Source organism: Tasmannia lanceolata, unplaced genomic scaffold (genome assembly GCF_043159265.1).
Source record: "Tasmannia lanceolata isolate RefF3 unplaced genomic scaffold, GAP_Taslan_0.1 ptg000004l, whole genome shotgun sequence".
Classification (NCBI taxonomy): domain Eukaryota; kingdom Viridiplantae; phylum Streptophyta; class Magnoliopsida; order Canellales; family Winteraceae; genus Tasmannia; species Tasmannia lanceolata.
This window is the reverse complement of record NW_027518681.1, coordinates 11,959,064-11,984,555: the sequence shown is the minus strand read 5'-3', so window position 1 is coordinate 11,984,555 and position 25,492 is coordinate 11,959,064. Positions and strand designations below refer to the sequence as shown.

General features: G+C 40.6%; 2 protein-coding genes and 1 pseudogene across 2 annotated transcripts; 1 reads left to right on the top strand and 2 right to left on the bottom strand.

Moving 5' to 3' along the window:
• Positions 1-739: 739 nt before the first annotated feature.
• On the bottom strand, positions 740-11,583 carry LOC143875866 (allene oxide synthase 1, chloroplastic-like; annotated as a pseudogene).
• Positions 11,584-20,321: 8,738 nt separating this feature from the next.
• On the top strand, positions 20,322-20,963 carry LOC143875654 (uncharacterized). The gene has a single exon (XM_077377260.1). It carries the CDS (start codon positions 20,322-20,324, stop codon positions 20,961-20,963), a length of 642 nt encoding a protein of 213 aa, XP_077233375.1.
• A 2,759-nt stretch (positions 20,964-23,722) lies between these two features.
• On the bottom strand, positions 23,723-25,355 carry LOC143875504 (allene oxide synthase 1, chloroplastic-like). Its single transcript, XM_077377072.1, has one exon. The coding sequence runs from the start codon at positions 25,280-25,282 to the stop codon at positions 23,828-23,830; it is 1,455 nt and encodes a 484-aa protein (XP_077233187.1). The 5' UTR covers positions 25,283-25,355; the 3' UTR covers positions 23,723-23,827.
• Between the last annotated feature and the right edge of the window lie 137 nt (positions 25,356-25,492).

Here is a 25,492-nt window from a genome sequence, read left to right as displayed (position 1 = left end):
AAAAAAACATTGTCATATAAATGGAAACACAAAAAAATGAATTTAAAATTTTGTTATTTGGAAAATACAGTGGAGTATAGTTTGAAAGTTGGCAAAGAAAAAAAGCATTTAATACGTCTAAAATGCATTTTAAACGTGTTTAAAATGTTTTCCACAAAAAAAAAAAAAAAAAAAAAAAAAAAAAAAAACCCAATGTTTTTCCCACCTTAAAATGTTCTAAAGGGAGTATCAAAAGGCACACCACTAAAGAGTTTTTTTTTATTTTTTAAAAAGACGTTTCAAATGGTATTTTGCTAAATATGGTGGGACGGGACTTACTACATAAAAACAAAAGGGGTCAAACGTGCTTTAAAAGACGTTCCTTCTCCCTCTTTGCTCTTCATCCTCTCCCCTCCACTAGGAAGTACCCCCTTCCCTCTCTCTCTTCCTCAACATGAGCTGCCGGATCTATTCATTTTGTATCCAAAACTCAATTCCAAATCCAAATACAATATATGAGGTATCAAAACGGGCTTTAAAGGAATGATAAATGGGCTTGGGTGAGGTGGATAGAAAGAGATGCACTTGCGACTGCGTGTTTTGACTTTTGACTACACTCTTCAGTTTAAGGGTGGTACTGCTCCGAAAAGGGTGTGGGAATATCATTTTCTATAGATACTATAATAATTTTTGCATTTTATTTAGATTAATCAAATTACACAAACGCCACAAAGTCACGTAACAGAGAGACGGCCTAAAACACCTAAAACGAGACAAGCCGGTTTATTAATAGAGCCAAACTACGGGAGATGATAAATTCGCACCCCTGTGCGATAATCCGCACCACTGTAAAGTGGATTGACGTCAAAAAGCGTTAAAAGTCTGCCACATTAACCTCTTTTTTGACGCCATTTGACGCCAATTCATGGTACAGAAGTGCGAATTCTCCTACAGGGGTGCGCGGATTTATCTTCTCCCTCAAACGACACTTCAACTGCCGTTTGCCTTGGTCAACGAAGTAAACGTTACAAGAGGCCCCAACAGTTGTGTAGACATATCGGCCTTGAACGTATCGTAATGGAGAAAAAACTCCACCACCAAAAGCCTCCCCATCAACACCACAAAATCCTTCCCTGGACACTGCTTATTATCCACCGTCGGATCATTCGTCTCAAAACCATTCGACCACAGCACATGTTTAATCAGCTTCTCACCGTCCCCTACAAACCGATTCCCTTCATACTCCTCCGCGTTCTCGAAAATCTTCGGATCTTTTGTCGCAAATGGTTGAAACCCAAAAATCATCTCCCCTTTTTTTATCTCGAATGCCTCTTCATGATTCTCAATTATCAGATCTTTCTTCGCTTTCCCATACAGAAACATAACGGGAGGCTCCATACGTAAAGCCTCATAAACTGCGGACTTTGTTAACGGCATCTTTTCAATGGTTGATAACGTTATTGCACCTTCACATTGAACGGTGGATCTTATCTCCTCTGCTAGTTGTTTGTGGAGATTTTCTCCGGCGAGACCAATCCACTTTAAGATCACCGGGAAGAGAACTTTGAACCCTCCATAACTGTTGAAAACTGTAGCAAAGAGGATATTATTGTTGGAAAATTTGTTGAGGGTACTGTTGATGATAGAAAACAGAAATTTGTTGCTTCAAGGCGTGATATCACTTTCCTTAAGACAAGATTCGCCCCCACTAGTAGTGTGCAAAGGGGATCCGCGAATTGCCTCCAAGATACAATGAAGCCTAGTAGGGAAGCCCTACTAATGTTTGATGACGCGTAGCACTAGCGGAATCAAACCCGAAATGCCCTTCCGAAATTTCAAGCCTTAGAGAAATCTCTAGATTCTGTTTCTGCAGAAAAACAGTATCTAGAACAGTAAAGAAAAGAAAAAACAGTATGTAGAAATACTTGGGGATTTTTGTAGGAGTGTAGAAGGGAGTGTAAAATCAGTCAGAATTGCCAATTCGATTTCTATTTGAAATAAGAAGTTTGCACATTTTTTATAGACCATCTGGTGTCTTTTCAGTGTGAAAAACACCTCTACAGAGCACCTTTCCAGAATGTTTGAAATCTGACCGTTAGATCGCACCCATTGATATTGAATGGTCCTGATCGATTCTAGAGGTGACTGTTGGTTTGAGTAAATCCTCTCTCCAACCCAGTCATCGTTAGATCAACCATCTATGGTGTGGATCGCACCCCCTTGGCACATGACCGTTGGGGGAAGGGACACAACCCATTTGATCACACCCTTTGACCGTTGGAGTCATGGGCCCGTTGGGCCGACCGTTAGGCCCGAACCGAAGCCCAACCCAACTGAACCATTCGGCTTGATGGGCCTGCGAACCATTTGACCGGTCCACCTTCATCTTGATCCAACGGTGCAGATCAAATCTGGAAAAATTAAAGGCTCAAATCGCTCCTCGCGACGTTGCGTACGTGCGAAGTGCAAAGTGCGCCTAAAAAAGCGCCAATAAAGCGCCACTATGCGCCCTATAGCCCATTGCCCACGCCGCGCACGCGCGTGCGCGTGTGCGAACGGTGCGTTGCACCGTCCCGCGGGTCCAACCATGGGTTCAACCTAATGTGCAATCAACAAGAGTTAGAAAAGGTAGTGCTTTATAAGCCCTTCTCTTTCTTTTCTCTCATCCGATGTGGAACTATCTTTTCAACTACACTTCTACATCCTTTTGTAAAAGCAAATATTTCCAAGAAAACATTTTCTTTTTCCCAAACGCTTTTGATAAAACATTTTCCAAAACACTAAAACATGTAATATACATGATTTTGAAAATGCAAAATCACTAACAATCCCCCACCATTTTCAAAATCAAAGAAAATTTTCTCATTAGGCTTGGAAATCTTATGCATAGATGAAGGTATCTCTCGATTTGAACCTTCACTTAGTGAGGACATATCAAAGTTAACCAGAATTGCATAGTAGACGTATCTTTGAACTAGCTATTCTATTTGGTTAACCGGATACGTCTCACACACAAGATTTCACCTCTTTGGGCAATTTCTAAAACCGACACATGTACTGGCCTTGTGTCTATATCTTGGTTTCGTGAGCGCTCTAGAGACTAGCCAGGTCTCATAGGAAGCGGCACCACTTCCACACTCACATAGGTGGGCTTATCAAGAGTGCCCCTGTAACTAAAACACTCCAACACTATGTTATAAGCCTATTAAGAGTTTAAATACTCAGCCTTCTCCTTTTAAACATTACAGGTACCAAGCACTTTACCTTGGGATGGCAAATAATACAGATTATAGTGCTTGCAATCACTCCATATGATGTACTTGGACTCATTGAACTCAAGACTTGATGTTTATTCAAGTGTTGAGTTGATGTTCCATCATTGGTGACTATTGGTTAATGGCTTTAACCCCATCCCTAATGATGTTTTACACACCAGATCTCTTGCAAGAGCTTTAGTGAATGGATCGGCCAAGTTTTGGCTCGATCTCACAAAATCAATAGTTACTACTCCATTAGTAAGTAACTCTCTTATAGCACTATGTCTAAGTCCTATATGTCTGGACTTACCATTATAAACATGATTATATGCCCTTGATAGTGTGGCCTGACTATCACAATGGACATAAATCGATGGCATTGGTTTAGACCATAACGGAATTTCCAATAACAAATTCCGAAGCCATTCCGCCTCTTTACAGCATGCTGCCAGAGCTATAAACTCTGCTTCCATAGTTGAAGTTGTTATGCATGTCTGTTTCTTAGAGGCCCAGGAGACTGCTCCCCCACCAAGGGTGAAAATCCACCCACTGGTTGATAAATGGTCTATACGCTCAGTTATCCAACTAGCATCAGAGTATCATTCTATTACAGTTGGATACCCACTATAACATAAACCATAGTCTATAGTTTTCTTTAAATATTTTAAAACTCTATAGACTGCATTCCAATGAGAAAAACTAGGATTACTGGTAAACCTACTAAGTTTACCTACAGCATATGCTACGTCTGGCCTAGTACAAGTCATAGCATACATAAGACTACCAATTACACTAGCATACCCTAGTTGAGAGATAGTCCTGCCAGTATTAAGATACAACTTTATATTTGGGTCAAAAGGTGTTGAAATGGGTGAACATTCAAAATGGTTAAACTTTTTAAGAACTTTCTCAATATAATGTGATTGTGTTAGAATAAGACCATTGTCCTGTCTTATGATTCTAATACCCAAAATCACATCAGCTTCACCCATATCTTTCATATCAAAGTTTTGAGAAAGATATGATTTAGTACTTTGAATGCTTGCAATATCAGTACCAAAAATTAACATGTCATCAACATATAAACAAATAACAACACCTTTGCTGCCCTTAAATTTACTGTATATACATTTATCTGATTCATGTATCTTATAACCATTTGACACTAAGACTTTATCAAATCTTTCATGCCATTGTTTAGGGGCTTGCTTAAGCCCATACAAAGATTTGATAAGCTTCCATACTTTATGCTCTTGGCCTGGCAGAATAAATCCCTCAGGTTGTTCCATATACACTTCTTCATCAAGTTCACCATTTAAGAATGCGGTTTTAACATCCATCTGGTGAATGTGAAGTTTGTATATGGAAGCAAGGGCAATCAACACTCTAATGGTAGAAATCCTAGCAACAGGTGCATATGTGTCAAAGTAATCAATACCGGGTTTTTGAGTAAACCCTTTGGCAACTAACCTTGCCTTAAACTTTTCTATGGTCCCATCTACATTGATCTTCTTCTTGAAGATCCATTTACATCCTATAGGTTTAGACCCAGGTGGTAGATCAACCAAAATCCAAGTTTTATTACCCATGATAGAATCCATTTCGTCATTAATTGCTTCTTTCCAAAAAGCAACATCTTGTGACTTTATGGCTTCTCCATAGGTTTGAGGGTCACTTTCTATGCTTAAGTTTAACAAGACAGAACCTTGGAGTTTTTTCCTTGTCCCTTCTACCAGGTAGGTTACAAAGTCAGGGCCAAAACTCCTATCCCTTCTATCTCTTGAACTTCTTCTTATTTTACTAGGTTGTACACTAGGTTCACCAACTTCTGTTTGTGATTCTAAAGGATGATCTACAGAAGTTGTAGGTTCAATTTCTTTAGGAATTGCAGTGAACCTATTTTCATAGAAAAAGGCATCTCTAGATTTAATTATGGTATTGACATCTATAAAATCATTGGGTTCTATAACTAAGAACCTATAGGCCTTACTGTGACTAGCATATCCCAAAAAGATACACTCAATACCCTTTTCACCTAATTTCCTTAACTTAGGTTTAGGGACTTTAACTATAGATCTACAACCCCAAACTTTAAGGTAACTTAAGTTTGGTTTCCTTTTCTTCCACAATTCATAAGGGGTTATATCAGATTTCTTACTTGGTACCCTATTCAAAATGTGACAAGCTGTAAGTAAGGCTTCACCCCAAAAACTTTTATTTAAACCAGAATTAACAAGCATAGCATTAATCATTTCAGTAAGTGTCCTATTCTTCCTTTCTGCTACACCATTTTGTTGTGGTGTATAAGGGGCAGAAGTTTCATGGACTATGCCTACTGATTCACAGAAATGAGGAAAGTAATATTCACCACCTCTATCTGATCTGAGACATTTAATGCTTGTTATACATTGGTTTTCTACTTCAGTTTTATAAATCTTAAATTTTTCTAAAACCTCATCTTTATGACTAAGTAGATAAACATAACAGTACTTAGAATAATCATCAATAAATGTAACAAAATACTTTTTACCTCCTTTTGTGGGAACACTATGTATGTCACATACATCACTATGAATTAAATCTAACAAGTTAGAAGTTCTATCTACTTTAGGAAATGACTTAGTGATTATCTTGGTTTGCATGCATGTTTTACATCTATCTACTAAGTCATTTTCATATTTAGGAATTAAGGTTAACTTAACCATATCATTCATTTTCCTAGTATTTACATGTCCTAAACGATTATGCCATAAAGATAAAGAAGAATCCAAAACATAAGCAAAGACATTCACTTTATTGATATTAAGTTTGAACATCCCTTCATACATATATCCCTTCCCAACAAAAGTACCCCCCTTAGAAAGAATGAACTTGTCAGATTCAAATACAAGTTTGAAGCCATTCTTGTTGAAAATGCTTCCAGACACTAAGTTCTTTCTAACTTCTGGTACATGGTAGACACCGGTTAGAGTGAGTCGCTTGCCGGATGTGAACTCAAGTTCCACCTTGCCCTTCCCTTTGACTTCTGCTGTCGACGAATTTCCCATGTATAACACGCTTCCATCTTCAACTGTTTCATAAGTTGAAAACAGGTTCCTGTCTTTACAGACATGCATCGTCGCACCAGAGTCAATCCACCAATCATTGCCATCTTCAAGCATATTTGCCTCTGAAATCATGGCGACAAACTTTTCTTTGTCTGTTGGTGCACCCGACTTCTTATCCTTAAGAAGTCGGCACTCACTCTTGTAATGGCCTGGTTTGCCACAGTTGAAACAAGCACCCTTTCTTTTCTTATTCTTATTAGTATTCTTTTCAGGGTGTTTGTTTCTCTTCCAATTGCCTTTTCTTTGTTGGTTCGAATTCTTGACATTTTCCACCAAATGGATCTTAGAGGATACAGTTTCATTTTCTTTCTTGTCTCTGATTCTTGACTCTTCCTCAATCCTGAGGCATTGAGCCAAGTCTTCAATAGACATTTCCTCTTTCTTGTGTTTTAGACTTTTTCTAAAGTCTTTCCAATTTGGTGGAAGTTTGTCAATAATTGACGGGACAATGAAGGAATCATCAAGAAGGATGCATTGCAAATGAATTTGATTAATTACATGTTGTATTTCATGTAATTGATGAATAACAGACTTATCATCTACCATTTTAAAATTTAAAAATTGACTCACAGTGAATTTCTTGCTACTGGCATCTTCCGCCAAGTATTTGGCTTCAAGTGCATTCCAGATTTCACTTGCTGATCCCATGCCTTGATATATGTCAAATAGTGTATCTGACATAGCATTTAGGATGTGCCCTTTGCAAATGTAGTCATCCTGTTCCCACTTCATCCTTGCACGAGCCTCCGCCAAAGTTTCATTTTCATTTGCTGACGGCTTTAGAGTAGTGAGAATGTAAGAACCGGTAAAATATATATATATATATATATATATATATATATATATCATTACACTATGCAAGATTACTAAGCAGAAATACTATGCAAGTTCACTATTGAGATGCACTATTTAAAACTACTATTCACAGTAGGACCTACCGAGTACTATTCACAAGCGGGTCCCACACCAGCGGGCCCCATACAAGCGGGTCCCACATCAGCGGGCCCCACACAAGCGGGTCCTACCACCAGCGGGTCCCACAACAAGTAGGTCCCACAACAAGTAGGTCTTACACAATAATTCAAGTTACTATTCAAGCAAATAAACTAATAATATAATAATTCAAGTTACTATTCAAGCAAATAAAATAATAATATAATAATTCAAGTTAAGCCTATAAATAGAGGCTCGCAGACGAGGAGAAGGAAAAAAAAAATCTGAGAGAGGAGAAGGAAAAAGGAAATCTGAGAGAGGAGAAGGAAAAGGAAATCTGAGAGAGGAGAAGGAAAAGGAAATCTGAGAGAGGAGAAGGGAAAAGGAAATCCACTTCATCAAGGTAAATCTTTCAATAGTTAAAGTATTTCTTTTATATGCAAGTCTTATTTGAACGGTGAAATGCTAGCATAGTAACCGTAAAGTAAATGGTTGGTTCTACCACCTATGTAAATATCCATCTATGTAAATCAGGATAAAACATGCATAAGAGGCGATAACTCGCTATAGATTATGCAAGTTTTACCCTCTTATTTGAACGGTGAAATGCTAGCATAGTAACTGTAAAGTAAATGGTTGGTTCTACCACCTATGTAAATATCCATCTATGTAAATCAGGATAAAACATGCATAAGAGGCGATAACTCGCTATAGATTATGCAAGTTTTACCATCTTATTTGAACGGTGAAATGCAAGCATAGTAACCGTAAGTAAACTTCAGCATAGAAAGGCAAATTGCTAAGCATAGGCGAACTGCTAAGCATAGTAGCCAAGAAATAAACTAACTCAAAGAATGGTAACCTGCTGAGCATAGTAACATGTGGGGTCCACATGAATAGTAACATGTGGGGTCCACATGGATAGTAACATGTGGGGTCCACATGAATAGTAACATGTGGGGTTCACATGAATAGTAACATGAGGGGTCCATATGAATAGTGCATGCTGGGTCCATGATCTTAAAACATGAATTTGATACAAATTAGAATATATTGACAGGTTATCCACTCCAAGGTGTAAGCTCAAACAAACCTATGACCAGAAAACTATAGGTAAGGGTCCCCTATCATTGATTCTCTTTTGCTGACGTAAGGGTTGTAAGGGTTTTTCTTCTATTGATTCTCTTTATGTAAGGGGTGTTCCTTTCCTTTGATTATGTTTTTTATGTAAGTGTTGCCTATCTATTGATTCTCTTTTGCTGATGTAAGGGTTTTCTTCCTTCTGCTATACTGGATGAAATGATTTTCTATTACCATAAGAGTTTCTATCCTTCTGAGATCCACAACTGATGAGAATCCAAGGGGGGTCCTTTCTTTCAGACCCCATTCCTTTCAGATAAATGATTTTACTTGTATCCCCGAAACTTGTTTCAATGAGATATGTTTATGTTTAGGGTTTATCTTGTGATACCCTAATTCTGAATATGGACTGAGTTATGATATGATGACGGATGGACGCGTTATAGTCCTCCATATGCACGTGGGTAAAGACGACTCTAGAGAGTGTGAATCTAGAGGATTATGAGCCGAGGTATGGCTACGGTGGACGCGTTATAGTCCTCCATGTGCACGTGGGTAAAGACGACTCTAGAGAGTGTAAATCTAGAGGATTATGGGCCGAGATATGGCTATGAATGAAAGCATCATGAAGTCTATATATCTAATTCTATATATAGTTCTTAATATCAAGTTCTATAAGTTTCTCTATACGTTTGGAAAGCATGTTTCTTTCTTTCCATGTGAGATTTACCTTGTTGTTTATACCCTACTGGGCTATTTGAGCTCACCCCCTTCTTTCCCTTGTTTTATGGTTCCAAACCCCAGGTGAAGTATAGATGGAAGATGGGGAATGCTAGAGTTGAATGCAGAACTGTTCTAACGGATATTTATGTTTTAAATGTGTATCAACTATGTCTGGAATTACGATGTAATAAGTTAGACCTAATTTCTGTAAATCCTCTAAATGTATTTGAGATCTTGGGAATAATGAAAGTTTTTGAGAAAGATGATGTCATATTATTCTACGCACCGAGTTGGTATTTTCAAAGAAAAACCGGGGCGTTACAGAGAACATGGACCACTTTGAGTGATGTCAAAATGAAGTGCAACTTCTTCTGCCAGCGCTTGAAATTTCCTTTGTCGAAACGTTCGAGTTTGACAAAGTCTTGGGTCATTTGACGAACTGAATAAAGTGCCATTGAAACAACAGTAGTAAAATCTTGTCTTAAGATTGTTGGAAAATTTGTTGAGGGTACTGTTGATGATAGAAAACAGAAATTTGTTGCTTCAAGGCGTGATATCACTTTCTTTAAGACAAGATTCGCCCCCACTAGTAGTGTGCAAAGGGGATCCGCGAATTGCCTCCAAGATACAATGAAGCCTAGTAGGGAAGCCCTACTAATGTTTGATGACGCGTAGCACTAGCGGAATCAAACCCGAAATGCCCTTCCGAAATTTCAAGCCTTAGAGAAATCTCTAGATTCTGTTTCTGCAGAAAAACAGTATCTAGAACAGTAAAGAAAAGAAAAAACAGTATGTAGAAATACTTGGGGATTTTTGTAGGAGTGTAGAAGAGAGTGTAAAATCAGTCAGAATTGCCAATTCGATTTCTATTTGAAATAAGAAGTTTGCACATTTTTTATAGACCATCTGGTGTCTTTTCAGTGTGAAAAACACCTCTACAGGGCACCTTTCCAGAATGTTTGAAATCTGACCGTTAGATCGCACCCATTGATATTGAATGGTCCTGATCGATTCTAGAGGTGACTGTTGGTTTGAGTAAATCCTCTCTCCAACCCAGTCATCGTTAGATCAACCATCTATGGTGTGGATCGCACCCCCTTGGCACATGACCGTTGGGGGAAGGGACACAACCCATTTGATCACACCCTTTGACCGTTGGAGTCATGGGCCCGTTGGGCCGACCGTTAGGCCCGAACCGAAGCCCAACCCAACTGAACCATTCGGCTTGATGGGCCTGCGAACTATTTGACCGGTCCACCTTCATCTTGATCCAACGGTGCAGATCAAATCTGGAAAAATTAAAGTGCGCCTAAAAAAGCGCCACTATGCGCCCTATAGCCCACGCCGCGCGCGCGCGTGCGCGTGTGCGAACGGTGCGTTGCACCGTCCCGCGGGTCCAACCATGGGTTCAACCTAATGTGCAATCAACAAGAGTTAGAAATGGTAGTGCTTTATAAGCCCTTCTCTTTTTTTTCTCTCATCCGATGTGGAACTATCTTTTCAACTACACTTCTACATCCTTTTGTAAAAGCAAATATTTCCAAGAAAACATTTTCTTTTTCCCAAACGCTTTTGATAAAACATTTTCCAAAACACTAAAACATGTAATATACATGATTTTGAAAATGCAAAATCACTAACAATTATGACATGCCTCGTCTAGTTTAAGCCCCATTTTTTCACCTTCATCTAAAAGAGAGCTAGCTGAAGAGTAGAAGAACTCGTAGAGCTTCTTGTAAAATGGTTTCACACTGAAAGGAGGGAGAGGGAATGTGTGGATGAGTAGGTCTTCTAGAAACTTCGGTAATCCGAGGGTCATCAATGGGTGCAGCTGAAACAACAGCCATAGAGAGGCAGCTTTCGGCCCAGAAGTGCTGAGTTTTGTATCGGCCGGTTTGACTCAGCCCGGGCGAGGTATTCGAACGAGTACACATCGTTCAGCTTGTTGAAATCGGATTTCCCGGTCTGGGTACACTGGGTTTCGAGAACATCAAAGAGGGTTTTGAAGGTGCTTTGGAATTCTGGGATGAATTTTTCGCGTCGGGTGTGGAGAAGGTAGAAAAGGAGGTCTTTTATTATGGTGTGATTCGACTCGGACGGGTCGAGATAAGAGCAGACTCGGTAGCCACCTGTGAGGGAGGTGGAGGGCATGTAAGTTCCGGTAAAAAGGTCTCTTTTTTCGACTTTGGAGACGTCAAAGAGGACCGGAAAACTCGCACCGTCGAGGAGGACGACGACACGGGGGTTGGAAGCCATGAAGGGCCCCGGCGGCATGTTTGAACGGAAAATAGTAGACTTGTATTTGTCCATTCGGGTTTTGAAAAAGTTGTCTCGGCTTTGGTTATAGTAATAGTCGAACGGGTCACGAATCGCGCCAATAAATGGGAGGCCGTAGGAGCCGGGGATGTTTCGGGTGTTTTGGTCGTGCTGAATCATTTATAAGTGGCTGAGATTCGGATGGAGGAGGAGAAGAAGAAGCCATTTTTCTCTGCATTTTTTTTGGTTCAAGGGTTTTGGTAGGGTTTGGAAAGTTGAAGGGTGTAGAATGAGGTAGGAAGTGGGGTTTTATAGGGGAATTAAGATGGGACCCACATGGAATGGGCTTCATATGAAACCGGCAAATTGAGTCAAACATACGTGATTGTCATATTTACCAACAGAAACCTTATATTTTGAACATTAAAAAGCGTGGTTGGAGTAAGTATTTGTATATTGCCCCACTTCTGCGACGTTTACGTGATCAGAACCATTGATAATATCGTATACCAAATACCCGGTTTGAATCCAGTGATAAAGCCTTCATCCGATGATCATAAGTCCTTTATTCGTTGAGCCTCGGTTAAAGTTCTGCCAAGAAAATAGAAACGGTTGATTCTTTGTTGTTCTTTATCTTATGCATGATGTATTAGAGAAAAGCCAGGTGGGTCACATGGTGATGTTCTATGGGATTAACTGTCTAGATTTTTCCTCCATTTTCCCTGTAGAACTCAAAGATTGCTAATTTCAAATGATCTTGGAAGTGACTTTTCGGATAGTCGTGCTCACCAGGTAACGACGGATAGTGAGAAAACTTGTGGGGATGTACGTCTCAAGGAAAAATACGAGCGTTCCAACGTGCTAGTAGGCCCCACCAGTTCAATGATAGAAACCTTCATCTGCTGGGATTCAATGCTAGAACGTGAGACACGCCCATGAAATTTTCAAATCGGATAATTTAAATCCTGAGATTTATGGAGATTTTCTCTTAAAATCTCACAATCGTTACAAACCTCAAAATGGGAATAATTTAGGGAGAAAAAAAAATTATGAATTTCCAAAAAATTTTGAAAGCATTTTCCATTGAAATATTGTGACCATTTAATTAGGGAAATAATATCCGTAATCATTTCTTTAGAAAATGTACACTGTATTTTATTAACTATTTTATTATTGTGTAGAAAATCTTGGCAATTATAACAATGTTTAAGGGCTGTGATACGCACTTGTTATGGTGTATGTGATTTAGTTACAAAGTAGTTATTGTAGGATTTTTCATTTTATATTTGTGGGTGTTAGTAACTTCTTATGTGTCATGTAGGTAGGTTAATGAAGTAGTGATGTGGAACTATCTCTATGCTTGTATTTAAGAAGTGTATTCGAATGATATTGAAGAGTTCAGAAATTTACAGCAAAGGAAATTTTGTTTAGGAAAGTCATTACTCCTCTCGAATTGAGCTGTTAGGAGGTCCGGTTGCCTCGAATCAACCTCTCTCCCCCTCTTTTCTATCTCTTTCTTATTTATTTGTGTTACAGACGATTAGACACGTACAGGCTGGACATGTACCATATGTTTGGCCACCATAAAAAAAAACTAAGAAATATCATGTTAACCAACATAAGAGAAGGGCAGAGAACATTAAAGAGCAATAGGTGTTAATGAGGGCGTGAGTAATTGAGGCTGATTTTTAGAAGAAAAAAAATATTTTCAAAATAAGAACTTTTTATGAAAGCGTGAGTAATATTTTCACACTTATTTCCAACAAGAAAGCCTTAAAACATTGATAAAAATCTTAAAACATTTTCAAAAAGTGTGTAAAAACATGTCCTCAATTCACCTTAACGAGTACCCATAGCAAAAACCCTTTTTTTTTTATTCCCCTCAAATCAGCATTGATAGCATTTTTTCCCCTCATAATCGGCCCCCATGTCACTTTGGCCGACAAAAAATCCCCTGTCCTTTACCAAGGTAGCCAAAGATGCCTATAATGTTTTTTAAAAAAATTGAAGGAAATTGCCACCGACTTATCTATAATAATATATAAAGCTGGATTTGGAATAAAAATTGAAGGAAATTGCCACTGAGGGTGTGCCACGTGGCACCCCCCCTCTGCAAACTGCATTCAACCCTTTTTTTTTTTGACATATTCAACCAAGTTTCTAATAAACCGTTTTATTTGGTTACCGATTTCAAACGTCACAAACATATCACAAATCCAAAATGTTTTATTCCAAAACGTCACAAACGTATATAGGCATTTTTTAGAGGAGATAAAAAGCGAGGAAACTATTTAGCTATTTACTCATGAACAATTCAACCCATCATCCCAAAGAAGGAACAAAATGTGGGAGTGCCTGAAAAGTGGAAGGACATATTTTGCTGCAATAAAGAAAAGTTTTTAACATGGAATTAACATGGAAGCCCACTCCTTAAGTTCCTATTTTTGCACAAGTAACAAGCTTCTCCTCCCTCTTTATTCTACCAATTTCATTGAGGTCCCTCTTCATCGAAATTAATGATTTTTTTATTCCCAAAATGCCCATGTACTCAATAAAAATTATGTTCTCTACCTATCTTCGTATTAGACTCTCTCAGCATTGCATATCACCTTTTCCCTGATGAGATTACCTCCAACATCTCCCTCTCTGATCACAACGTGCGACTGTTGGAATTCCCCTGCATGCGCTCTCGTCCTTGATGATTTGAGCCTATGGTCATGGACATACTATTGTGTTATAGAAAATAATAAGAACAAAATATAGAAAATAGAACAGTATAAATAGTTGGGCAAGGCACTTCCAAGAAGCTATCTTTAAGATAGTAATTTTCCACGTATAGATGCAGATGGACTCTTGAAATTCTATCTCCATGATACAATGCCCAACACTGAGAATTTTAGCAAGACTGCACTTCTTGTATTTTCACGAATCAGAACCCACTCAGAAAAACTTTTAAAACTAGTATGAAAGACAGAAGAGAAAGACACTAGAAATTCCAGAAGGAGTAGAAGATTTTTAATAAACTCGAATCGAGTCATTTTTAAAGACTTCGAATAGGTGAAGAGACCTAGAATCGGTGCAAAGAACACCCTTTTCCGAAGAGACTTGCACCCATCTTTCTATTTCTTATTCTTCATCCTTCATATATATATATATATATATATATAAAGTTGAAGTTCTTTTATGGTGCTCTCTCAAAGAGAAAGAGCTCCAAAGAACTTGAATGGGATGAGTGAAACCATCTCTGATTTATAGATGAAGGAGTGAAGGGGTTTAAATCCCAAATCTCAATGTGGGATTCAACAATTTCAAATAATTCCCACCAAAATAATTGAAAAGATTCCAAAATAAAAAAGATGGAGGGAACGTGCACAACTCTCAAGACTTTGATTTTTCCCTTTAAATTAATGGAGGAAACTTGCACAAGTCTCAAAACTTTGGCTTTCCCTTCAAATACATTATTTTAATATAACATAGTTTATAATATAAAATACATCATTAGTAATATAATATACTTAATAATATATAACATGCTGAGCCTGTTAAAAATTAAACTTTTTCCACAATGGTGTTTTTAGGAAGCTAATTTGTCAGACATATTTGAAAACGACAGAGAGGGTAATTTTGGAAGCAACGAATAAAGTACTAGAAGCTTTAATGCCTATATATAGTCTATAACTGTGAAACTCTTCTTCTATATGTTTTTTGGTATTCTTTTAGAATTATTGTCAAATTTTTGTTAGTTCCCAAGAACTCTAGTAATCCTAATGTGACTTCTTAGATAGGCTTTAGTGAAAGTTGATCTTAGACCGGGCAAAAAGTGATCCGGACCCGCAGGTCAACCTGGCCCTCCTGTAATTTATGGGGTCATGGTCACTAGTTAGTCCGTTTGAAATTTGACCCGGCCCATATGGGTCACGTCAAAACTGGGCCGGGCCGGGCCGGGTGGACCCGCGGGTGCCCGTAGAAACCCAAATGATCCCGTATTTTATATGGTGTAAGCCCTTATAACCCCGTATTTTACATATTGTACTGTACGGACCACATCATAGGATGATCTAAACTGTCCTTTTGATGGAACACAACTTAAATAGGTTGTGCCCCAAAAATCATTTCCATAGGATGATCCTAGCCCTCCAATCTGCTATAGAGGTGTCCATAAATAATAATATACAATCCCTCCATAGATTAGAGAGCTAGGATCATCCTATGGAAATAATTTTTTGGGCTCAACATATTTAAGTTATGGCCCATCACATGGACGGTTTGGATCATCCTATTATAATGTGGGAATAAAAACAGCAAAAAAAAAGAAAAAAACTGGGTGACCGGTGGGTCCACCAGGCCCGTACGGGTGGGGTATAGGTTCAACATATTGTGACCCATAAAATTCCGGGTCATTTATGACCTGGCCCATATGAACCGGACCGTACTGGTTGGGTGAAACCCGGCCCGGCCCACCCATTTACCATCGGTGGCGAAAATAAATTAATAAAATAATAAATTGAATTTTTATTTTGGTTAGGTACTTAGGGTTTCCTTAATTCCTCCCCACGAAAGAAACATTGCTCAGGTTAGGGACACAGTTCACTTTTTGCATTTTGGTGATTCCCAAGCTCTGAACATTGCTCAGGCATCTATTTGGGTTTATAACGCCTGTTGGTGCGACTGCTGCGAGGGCACTCAAGAGTCAAGTCAGTACTTCAAGGGATTTTGCTATCTTCTGAAGAGTAAGAAATATATCTCCTTCGTCTACAAGTATGTTAGTTTATAACATTTTTATATATTGAAATTACATCAAGTTGATTAGGGACACCCATCATCAGTGTATCAATGACTAAAGAGGGGGTGATGTTGGAGCGGAGCGGGGCGGGGATTTTGTCCCCGAAGGATGCGGAGAGGGGAAGGGGATTCCCCACCATCCCTGCAGAGGGGAGGGGAAGGGGAGGGGGGAAATTCCCCGCAAAGGGGAAGGGGTAGGGGACCCCAACATCCGGCCCCAACCCGCCCCGTTGCCAGCCTTACCCCTCAACATATAAAATCTCTTTCATACCATATGCGTATTTTTGTCGTTTTCCTTATACATGAGATATATGTGTTTTTGATAATTTTCATAAGATATGGATATTTTTATTATTTTCGATGAGATATTTTGGTGAATATATATGAGATGGGGTACTTTGGTCATTTTAATTGCATATAGTATTTTTATGATATAGGGATTTGCTAGGAAATTTTGCAAAAAAAAACAAACCATTTGGTGGCTCATTTTTTTCAGGAGAGAACAACCACTTCTTAGTAGATTTTGTAATATTCATTTAATTCATACGAGTGGGACCATCCATGTGATGCACGGGGTGGGGCACATGACACCTCCTTCATTTTTATAATATAGGGATTTGCTAGGAAATTTCGCAAAAAAACATTTTGTGGCTCATTTTTTCGGAGAGAACAACCACTTAGTAGATTTTGTACTATTCATTTAATTCATACTAGTGGGACCATCCGATGTGATGCACGGGGTGGGGAACGAAATTTCGCAAAAAAACATTTTGTGGCTCATTTTTTCGGAGAGAACAACCACTTAGTAGATTTTGTACTATTCATTTAATTCATACTAGTGGGACCATCCGATGTGATGCACGTGGTGGGGAACGAAATTTCGCAAAAAACCATTTGGTGGCTATTTTTTAGAAGGAGAGAACAACCACTTCTTAGTAGATTTTGTATTATTCATTTAATTCATACTAGTGGGACCAGGGGCAGAGCCAAGAATTTGCCGGGGGGAGGGCAAAAAATAGTTGTTATATAATAATTAATAAATTATCTTAAAGTAAAAAAAATAAAATTACATAAATTTTAATTCAAATTACTTTCAATTTAAAATTTATTTATATTTATTTTTTCTTCCCACAAAAGATTTACTCACTTCATTGTCTTCCAAATTAATTTTGAAGCTCTCACAAGTCATAAGATTTGAGTAACTAAGCATTCGTAGCCCTTAAAAATATGAGGCGAAGTGATACATCTGGCCCTTTTTCTGCTTGGGACAGCCGCCTCTAGTGTATTTATGCTGTACTAATGCACTAGAGATGGCTGTCCCAAGTAACAAAAAAAGGGGCGAATGTATCATTACCCAAACATGCGGTGAAAATACTGGGCCCCACCAAATCAAAACATCATGTGTAAATGGCGGGCCCTGCTCCATAGCTGTAAAATGGTGGGACCCAGCTTATGCAATGGCTTGGGTGGAGATAGTGGGATGCATGCACAGCATCAAAACATGTGTAAAATGGTGGGCCCCACTCATGCTATGCATAATGTGCAAAAAAAATTACACCATAGAAAAAATTCCAAAACACAGGACAATAATCAGTTTTAGATTCAAAATCCGAAAACCAACAAGGCTATTCCACTCAAATGTTAACTCTTACTTTTGTAATCACTTGTATTACACCTGGTTGGGTATCCATTTAGGATGGTACTGAGACTATGCCCGATGATATTTTACAAGATCAATGGTCTTGATTTCATATACATGTTCAACCATGTCCCTTTTTAAATCCCAAAATTATTACCAAAGAGAGGGCAATTTGGTAGTTTTCGTTACAAAATATTGGCACAACTAACGTCCCTCTTTAAATCTCAAAATTGCTCCTTAAACCAACGACCCATAAATATGGGCAATATATGTGGAAAGAACAAAAACCCTTTCTATCAAAAAGATATTATGCACAACCACAAATCCGCAGTGCTCTCTTAAAGCCTAATTTTTCGTTAATAGAAGGGAAAAAAACCGGCTTCTTTAAATCTGATATTGAACGCCTGTGCCATATCCAAATTCGTAGGAAAAAAACCGGCTTCTTTAAATCCGACACCTGTCCCAGGGCAGGTAATTCAACCACCCCATAGCTTTCACTATAAATAGCCTTCACTCATGCTAAGGAAGGGATCAAATCCACAAGAGTGAGAATCCCTAAAATTACCTTCTCCTTTTTTGTGCCGATTACTGACTTGACTGTCGAAGGGCCCGTCCGAAGCACGACTCCGGGTTGGTCTTCTGACCGGGTACTCCCTTGCGCAGGTCACAGTTAATTAGCCAGCTCGGACTACCATGACTCGCCAGATCAGCTCTTTCAAAATTGCCTCATCTGTTACCAATTTTGAGCCTAATAAATTGGTGCCATCCGTGGGACCTTGAACTAAAAGCTGTTCAAAGCCCCCTTTATAAAATGGCAGGACGGATGAGTGCTCAGGTACCAACTGCCCGGACAGCCCGAGCTGAAGTGCCTCGCAGGGCTCAGAGCGAGCGAGTTGCCTCATAGGTAGTAGCTCCTTCTGCAATAGCGGAACAGAACCCGGCTCATTCGGAACATCTGAACCCTGCTCCTACTCCAGAACAAATTCAGGCTCTTTTTCAACAAATGACAACTCTTGTCGATCAATACAAGCACCTGGCCCAACAAGCACCCCAGCAGCAGGACCCAGAGGCCTCCCGACCACCGTAGGAAAGGTTGAGCCCCCCTAGGGAAGAACCTATACCTCCCCGTCGTGATTATTCCCACCACTCAAGGCTAGCGCATCACTCCCGTACAAGACACGCACAAACGGAGCCTCACCGCAGTCACCGGTTTCGATCTCGCTCCGTACAGCGGCACCGTGCCAGGGAGGACCGTGCACAACAAGATAAATCTCATCGTCGGAGGAGAAGCTCGAAAAGTCATTCCGGGTCACCCGTTGGCCCTTCTGTGGGAAGGGACAAATCGGCAGGGCAAGCAGACAAGAGATTCGACCTAATGCTGAGAAGGATCGAGGAAATAGACCATCGGATAGAAGAGCTAGCGAAAGATCATGGCCGGCCTCCTTCAAAGGCATTCTCAAACAGACCGCCATTTACCGATAATGTATTGGGCGCACCAACGCCCAAAGGTTCAAGATGCCATCAGTCCCACAATATGACGGAACCACTGATCCTATGGACCATTTGGAGACGTTCAGAACCATGATGATCCTCCATGGAGCCTCTGACAGGTTCATTTGTAGAGCTTTCCCGACCACCCTGACGGGTACTGCACGAGATTGGTACTCGTGAATTAAGCCGAACTCCATCAGTAACTTTGAAGACTTTGGAGATGACCTTGTCTGACATTTCATGAACAGTCAAAGGCCAAGAAAAACGGCGGCGTCGCTAATGGCAAAGCGAACATCTGAAGGCGTTTGTGAGCCGTTTCCATAAAGAGGCCTTCAGGTGCCGAACTTAGATCCCTCTGCAGCCACAAATGCGCTCCTCGCCGGTGCTAAGTCTAACGATTTCCGGCGATCGGTAGCCCACCGAAACCCATAGTCACTGGCGGATCTGATGGCTGGGGCTGAAGAGTTCATATCCGTAGAGGAGACTCTGGCTGCCCTGGACTCGAACCAGAGGAGAACCTCCGAGGAAGAAAAGAACCGCACCAAGCAGCGCATGGACAATAAAGCTCCGCGAAGAGAAAGGAGCCCCCCAGAGGAAAGAAGAAAATTACACCCCCTCAACACCTCTAGAAGGCGCATTCTTGCTACCATCAAGAAAGAAGACTTCTTAAAATGGCCGGCCAGAATGCTCTCAAAGGGAAATAAAAGAGACAAGTCAAAACACTGTCATTTTCAAGGAGACCACGGGCACGACACCGACAAGTGCAGGCACCTTAAAGAAGAAATCGAGCTGGTGATTAACCGAGGATACCTCAAGAAGTATGTTAAAGAGGATGACCGCAGAAGGGAGCGCAGCGAGAGAAGCCCTCGGGGTCGAAGCCCTCAACGATCCCCGCCACCCCCGGGGCGGCGTAAGTCTCCTGCCCCAGTGAGCCCGCGTCCTGAAAGCCACTGATTCCTGCCCAATGGGGTCATAAACACCATTATGAGAAGGCCAGCAGCTGGGGGAACTTCGTCATCAACTCGAAAAGCTTACGCCTGCCGAGTCAACGTCGTCCACACCTGTGATAAGTAGATGAAAATAGAGAACGAGATCTCTTTCTCAGACGCGGACATCGACAACTTGATACTCTCTCACGACGACGCCCTGTTCATCACTATGCTCGTTGCGAACTGGGAGTTGAAAAAAATCTTGGTCGATAATGGATGTTCCGCGGACATTCTCTATTATCACGCCTTCAAACAGATGATGATAGGAGATGATCGGCTAAGGCCTGCAAATTCAGATCTGTTCGGCTTCTCGGGAGAGGTGGTCAAAGTCCAAGGACAGATCGAGCTCCCCATTCTTGTTGGCGAGCCTCCTTGTCAGACATTTGCTATGGTCAACTTCCTAGTAGTGAGGGCCGGTTCGGCCTATAACGCTATCTTAGGAAGACTCGGACATAACCTCGTCCGAGCAGTCGCATCCGTATACCACCAAAAAATAAAATTCATAACCCCTAACGGCGTGGGCGAGGTCAGGGGAGACCAGCCGCAATCAAGAGAGTGCTATGCCACGGCGCTCAGAGGCAAAAATGCATCAGAAACACTACCGGTTGAACTGCTCGATCTAAGAGACAAAGCTCAAACCGTCGTAAATGAACCAGTCAAGGACTTATCTCCATTCCGTTGTACCAAGACGACAGTGGGAAAGCGGTTCAAATGGCCTCTTCCTTAGGCGAAGACGCCCAACAGGAGCTCACCCAGTTCATGCAGACGTCTTTGCGAGGGCCCCTGCGGACATGCCTGGTATAGACCCTGAGGTCAGTATGCACAAACTCGGCGTCGATCCAACCTATAAGCCAGTAACGCAGAAAAGAAGACATTTCGCCTTAGAGAGGCGGCAAGCAATCAAGGAAGAAGTGGACAGGCTCTTAAGGGCTGACTTTATTCGAGAAATTCAATACCCTGAATGGCTCGCAAACGTCGTTATGGTAAAAAAATCCAACGGGAAGTGGAGAACCTGCGTTGACTTCACCGATTTGAACAAGGCATGCCCAAAGGATAGCTACCCGCTTCCAAAAATCGATCAATTGGTAGATGCTACTGCGGGTCATGAACTGCTCAGCTTCACGGACGCCTTCTCCGGGCATTTTTGTTTTCTTTAGTATTATCTTCATGATTGGAAAACCAAGTGTAAGTTCAAATTAAGAAAATAGTTACAAAAGTGGGTTTATTTTGAGCAATAAGGCCTCTTATCCTTTAAATTAATTGAACTATTTAAATTTTTTCTGTCGGCAATTTTTTAAACTATTCACCCTCCTTTCAAAACAGGCGTATAGAAAATTGCTGAAAGCTAGAGAATTGTTGAAAACTAAATTGGTTTGCGTATTTCGTATTGGTTTCTCCTGTAAAACGTATTAGCAAAAAAGCAGCAAAACAAATTGGAAATCTTTCCACTACAAAAGTATTTTTGGAAACCGTATTACTAGAGGAAACCGTGTTTTACATTGGAGTAGCTAGAAAATCTCACAATTACCTCTTATCAATGGAGAGATTTTCTTTAGCTTGCTGATTCAGTCTTTTCACATCCGTAAACTACTATATATCCTATAAAAGTCAGTTAACAAATGACAATCAATCAAGCATGCAAAAAAATCATGCTCTTTCTTATTAAATATGCTACAAAACAATCAGCATATACACTAATTTATCGATGCAAGCCTGGCATCAATCTAGAAACCTCCAAAGGTTAGGATCATCCTATAGGGAATAGAGAAGGTTTTGGGGAGCAAACAAATCAGGCTCTTTGTTACCAGATATGCCTTTGTTTTGCTGATATATTTCTTTTTTTCCCAATTAGTTTTCTCCAGATTTTTGCAAATCTTTCCGGTTATCTTCACCGATTTTCGTAAATATTTGTTTGTTATTTCCTTTCTTGTTCTTTTTCTTTTTGTTTCTCAAGTGACATTAGCACATTTGATTTGAATGATGTTCTTAATTTGCTGCTGTGTAAAAAAAGAGTGAATTATTTTCTTCTTTAGTTGTCCCATCGCACGGGTCTTCAACTGGTTAACATGTTATTAATTACCATTGAAACTTAATACGGAGTGGGGGAATATGAAAACTCCGTAGACCCTGACGCTAAAAAGTCTCATTCGATATGCCTTATTCATTAATGGGGCTACTTTTGACTTTTCGTATTAATTTCGTTTCGAAGTGGTCACTGGCCACCAAGGGATTAGAGAGCGCAGAACCCCATCAATGAGTTTAGGTAGAGATGGTAGGTCCCGCCTATCAAAAATAGCGTGTTAAGGGTTGGATGGGACTTGAGTTAATTGCACCACCCCCGATAGTTGTAAAAAAAGTAGTCAAATTACACTAGATAAGGCTATCCACGGAAGATGAAGGGGGTGTGAACTTAATATAATCCAAGCTCGGTAAGGCTCGCTAGCCTGGCCGAGCTTGATAGAGCCGAGCCGATCTTTTGAGCTTAACGAGCCGAGCCGAGCCTGTCCAAGCTCGGCTTGGCTCAGCTCGCTTACACCCCTAGGGAGGCCCATTACTCTTTTACTCTTTTACACTAAAGGGTTTGTCAGAGTAAAAGAGGGGGAGGGTACAAAGCATTTACGATGTAGCCCATCAAATGAACGGCATGGATCATCCTACGGTAAGTTGTACTGCCGTCCATCCTACGGTAAGTTGTACAATACTTTTAAAAAAAAATTGGACTATACATGCTTACGTCATATTTAAACTGATATAATCTGAGCGTATAATTTGAGAATTTATATGGCGTGTGTATGCCTGAAGTCCAGATTTCTCCTGGGCCCCACTTTAGAGGATGATCAGACCGTCAAATCCACAATGTCGTAGGAAATTTTTAGTTCGCTGGATGTAGAGAGAGAGAGAGGCATTAATTGCGAGAGACAATTTCTGACAATTCTAACTGTCCAATCCACAATTGGTAGGAAATTTTTAGTTCCCTCGATGTAGAGAGAGAGAGAGGCATTAATTGCAAGAGACAATTTCTGACAATTCTATATCACAGATTATTCTAAGCTGAAAAAACCGTTATTTTTTATTTTTAAGTGGGTCCGCCCTCATCTCCTCACTTTGTACATAAGTATGCATATAGAGTATAGACCCTGAGCATTTTTCAATTTTGAGGGGGGAAGTGTAATTGCCCCCCCTCGCCCACCTCGGGCTCCCCCGTGGGATGAAAATATCATCTCCCGAAATTTATTATCAAAATATTAAAATAAGGGAGAGTCGATTTATCAGTCCCCTAAAATAATTGGTTCCTTGCTTTTGGGTTTTTTTTCCCTTTAATGGCAAAACTACCCTCGCATGCCACGTGGCATGCAAGGATTTGTTCTGTTCTACTCTAAATCGGTCTCCATAACAACATTCACGAATGTTAAGGATTCGAGCCGAGCTTTTTTCTAGCCGAGCTCGAGCGAGCTTCCGAGCCCGAGCCAAAATTGACACCCCTAGTTAGAAGCAACCCCATTTTATTCCAGAGTAATCAAATTACACAAACTCTACGAAAAACACGTTAAAAAAAACCAGAACCAACACAACGAATAGAACCACTGCACTTCAACTGTCGGTTGCCTTGGTCACAGACGTAAACGTTACAAGAGGTCCCAACAACTGCGTAGACATATCGGCCTTGAACGTATCGTAACGGAGGAAAAGCTCCACCACCAAAAGCCTCCCCATCAACACCACAAAATCCTTCCCTGGACATTGCTTATTATCCACCGTCGGATCATCAGTCTCAAAACCATTCGACCACAACACGTGTTTAATCAGCTTCTCACCCTCCCCAACAAACCGACTCCCGTTATACTCCTCAGCGTTCTCGAAAATCTTCGGATCTTTTGTTGCAAATGGCTGAAACCCAAAAATCATCTCCCCTTTTTTAATTTCAAAAGCAGCTTCATGATTCTCAATAATCAAATCCTTCTTAGCTTTCCCATACTGAAACATAACAGGAGGCTCCATACGCAGAGCTTCATAGACCGCTGACTTAGTCAACGGCATCTTCTCTATCGTTGATAAAGTTACTGCACCGTCAGATTTAACGGCCGATCTTATCTCCTTTACGAGCTCTTTGTGGAGATCTTCTCCGGCCAAACCAATCCATTTTAAGATCACTGGGAAGAGAACTTTGACTCCACCATAACTGTTGAAAACTGAAGCAAAGAGGATATTATGACAAGCCTCGTCTCGTTTAAGACCCATTTTTTCAGCTTCGTCTAGAAGAGAACTGGCTGAAGAGTAGAAAAAATCATAGAGCTTTTTGTAGCCTGGTTTTACAATGAAAGGAGGCAGATGGAACGTGTGGAGGAGTAAATCTTCTAGAAACTTCGGTAATCCGAGGGTCATCAATGGGTGGAGCTGAAACAACAGCCATAGTGCCGCAGTATTCGGCCCGGACGTGCCGAGTTTCGAATCGGCCGGGTTGACTCCGAAATAAGCCTGGGCGAGGTATTCGAACGAGTATTTGTCGTTCAGAGCGTTAAAATCCGATTTCCCTTTCTGGGTCAACTCGGTTTCGAGATCGTCGAAGAGGGTTTTGAAGGTGTTGTGGAATTCAGGGATGAAAAAGTCTCGTCTGGTGCGGAGAAGGTAGAATAAGAGGTCTTTGATTTTGGCGTGTTGGGACTCGGACGGATCGAGATAAGAGCAGACTCGGTAGCCACCGGTTAGGGAGGTAGAGGGCATATAAGTTCCGGTAAAAACGTCACGTTTTTCGACTTTGGAGACGTCGAAGAGGACCGGAAAACTGGCACCGTCGAGGAGGACGACGACACGTGGGTTGGAAGCCATGAAGGGTCCTGGGGGCATGTTTGAACGGAAAACGGTGGATTTGTATTTGTCCATTCGGATTTTGAAAAAGTTGTCTCGGCCTTGGTTATAGAAATAATCGAGCCGGTCACGTATCGCTCCGATAAATGGAAGGCCATAGGAGCCGGGGATTTCTTGTATCGGGCGTTTTGGTGGTGCTGAATCTTTTATGAGAGGCTGAGATTCAGATGAAGAAACCATTTTTCTCAGCTCTGTTGATTTTTTGTTTCGGGGGTTTTGGTTGGGGTTGAAAAGGGAAAAGATGTTTGAGGAGAATGAGGGGGGGATTGGACTTTTGTAGGAGAACTCAGATGGGGCCCACTGGGAGAGGGCTGCATGTGAAACTGGCAAATTGACTAAAACACGTGTGGTGTTTATCTTACCGAGAGATAAGACATCTTGGAATTTTGT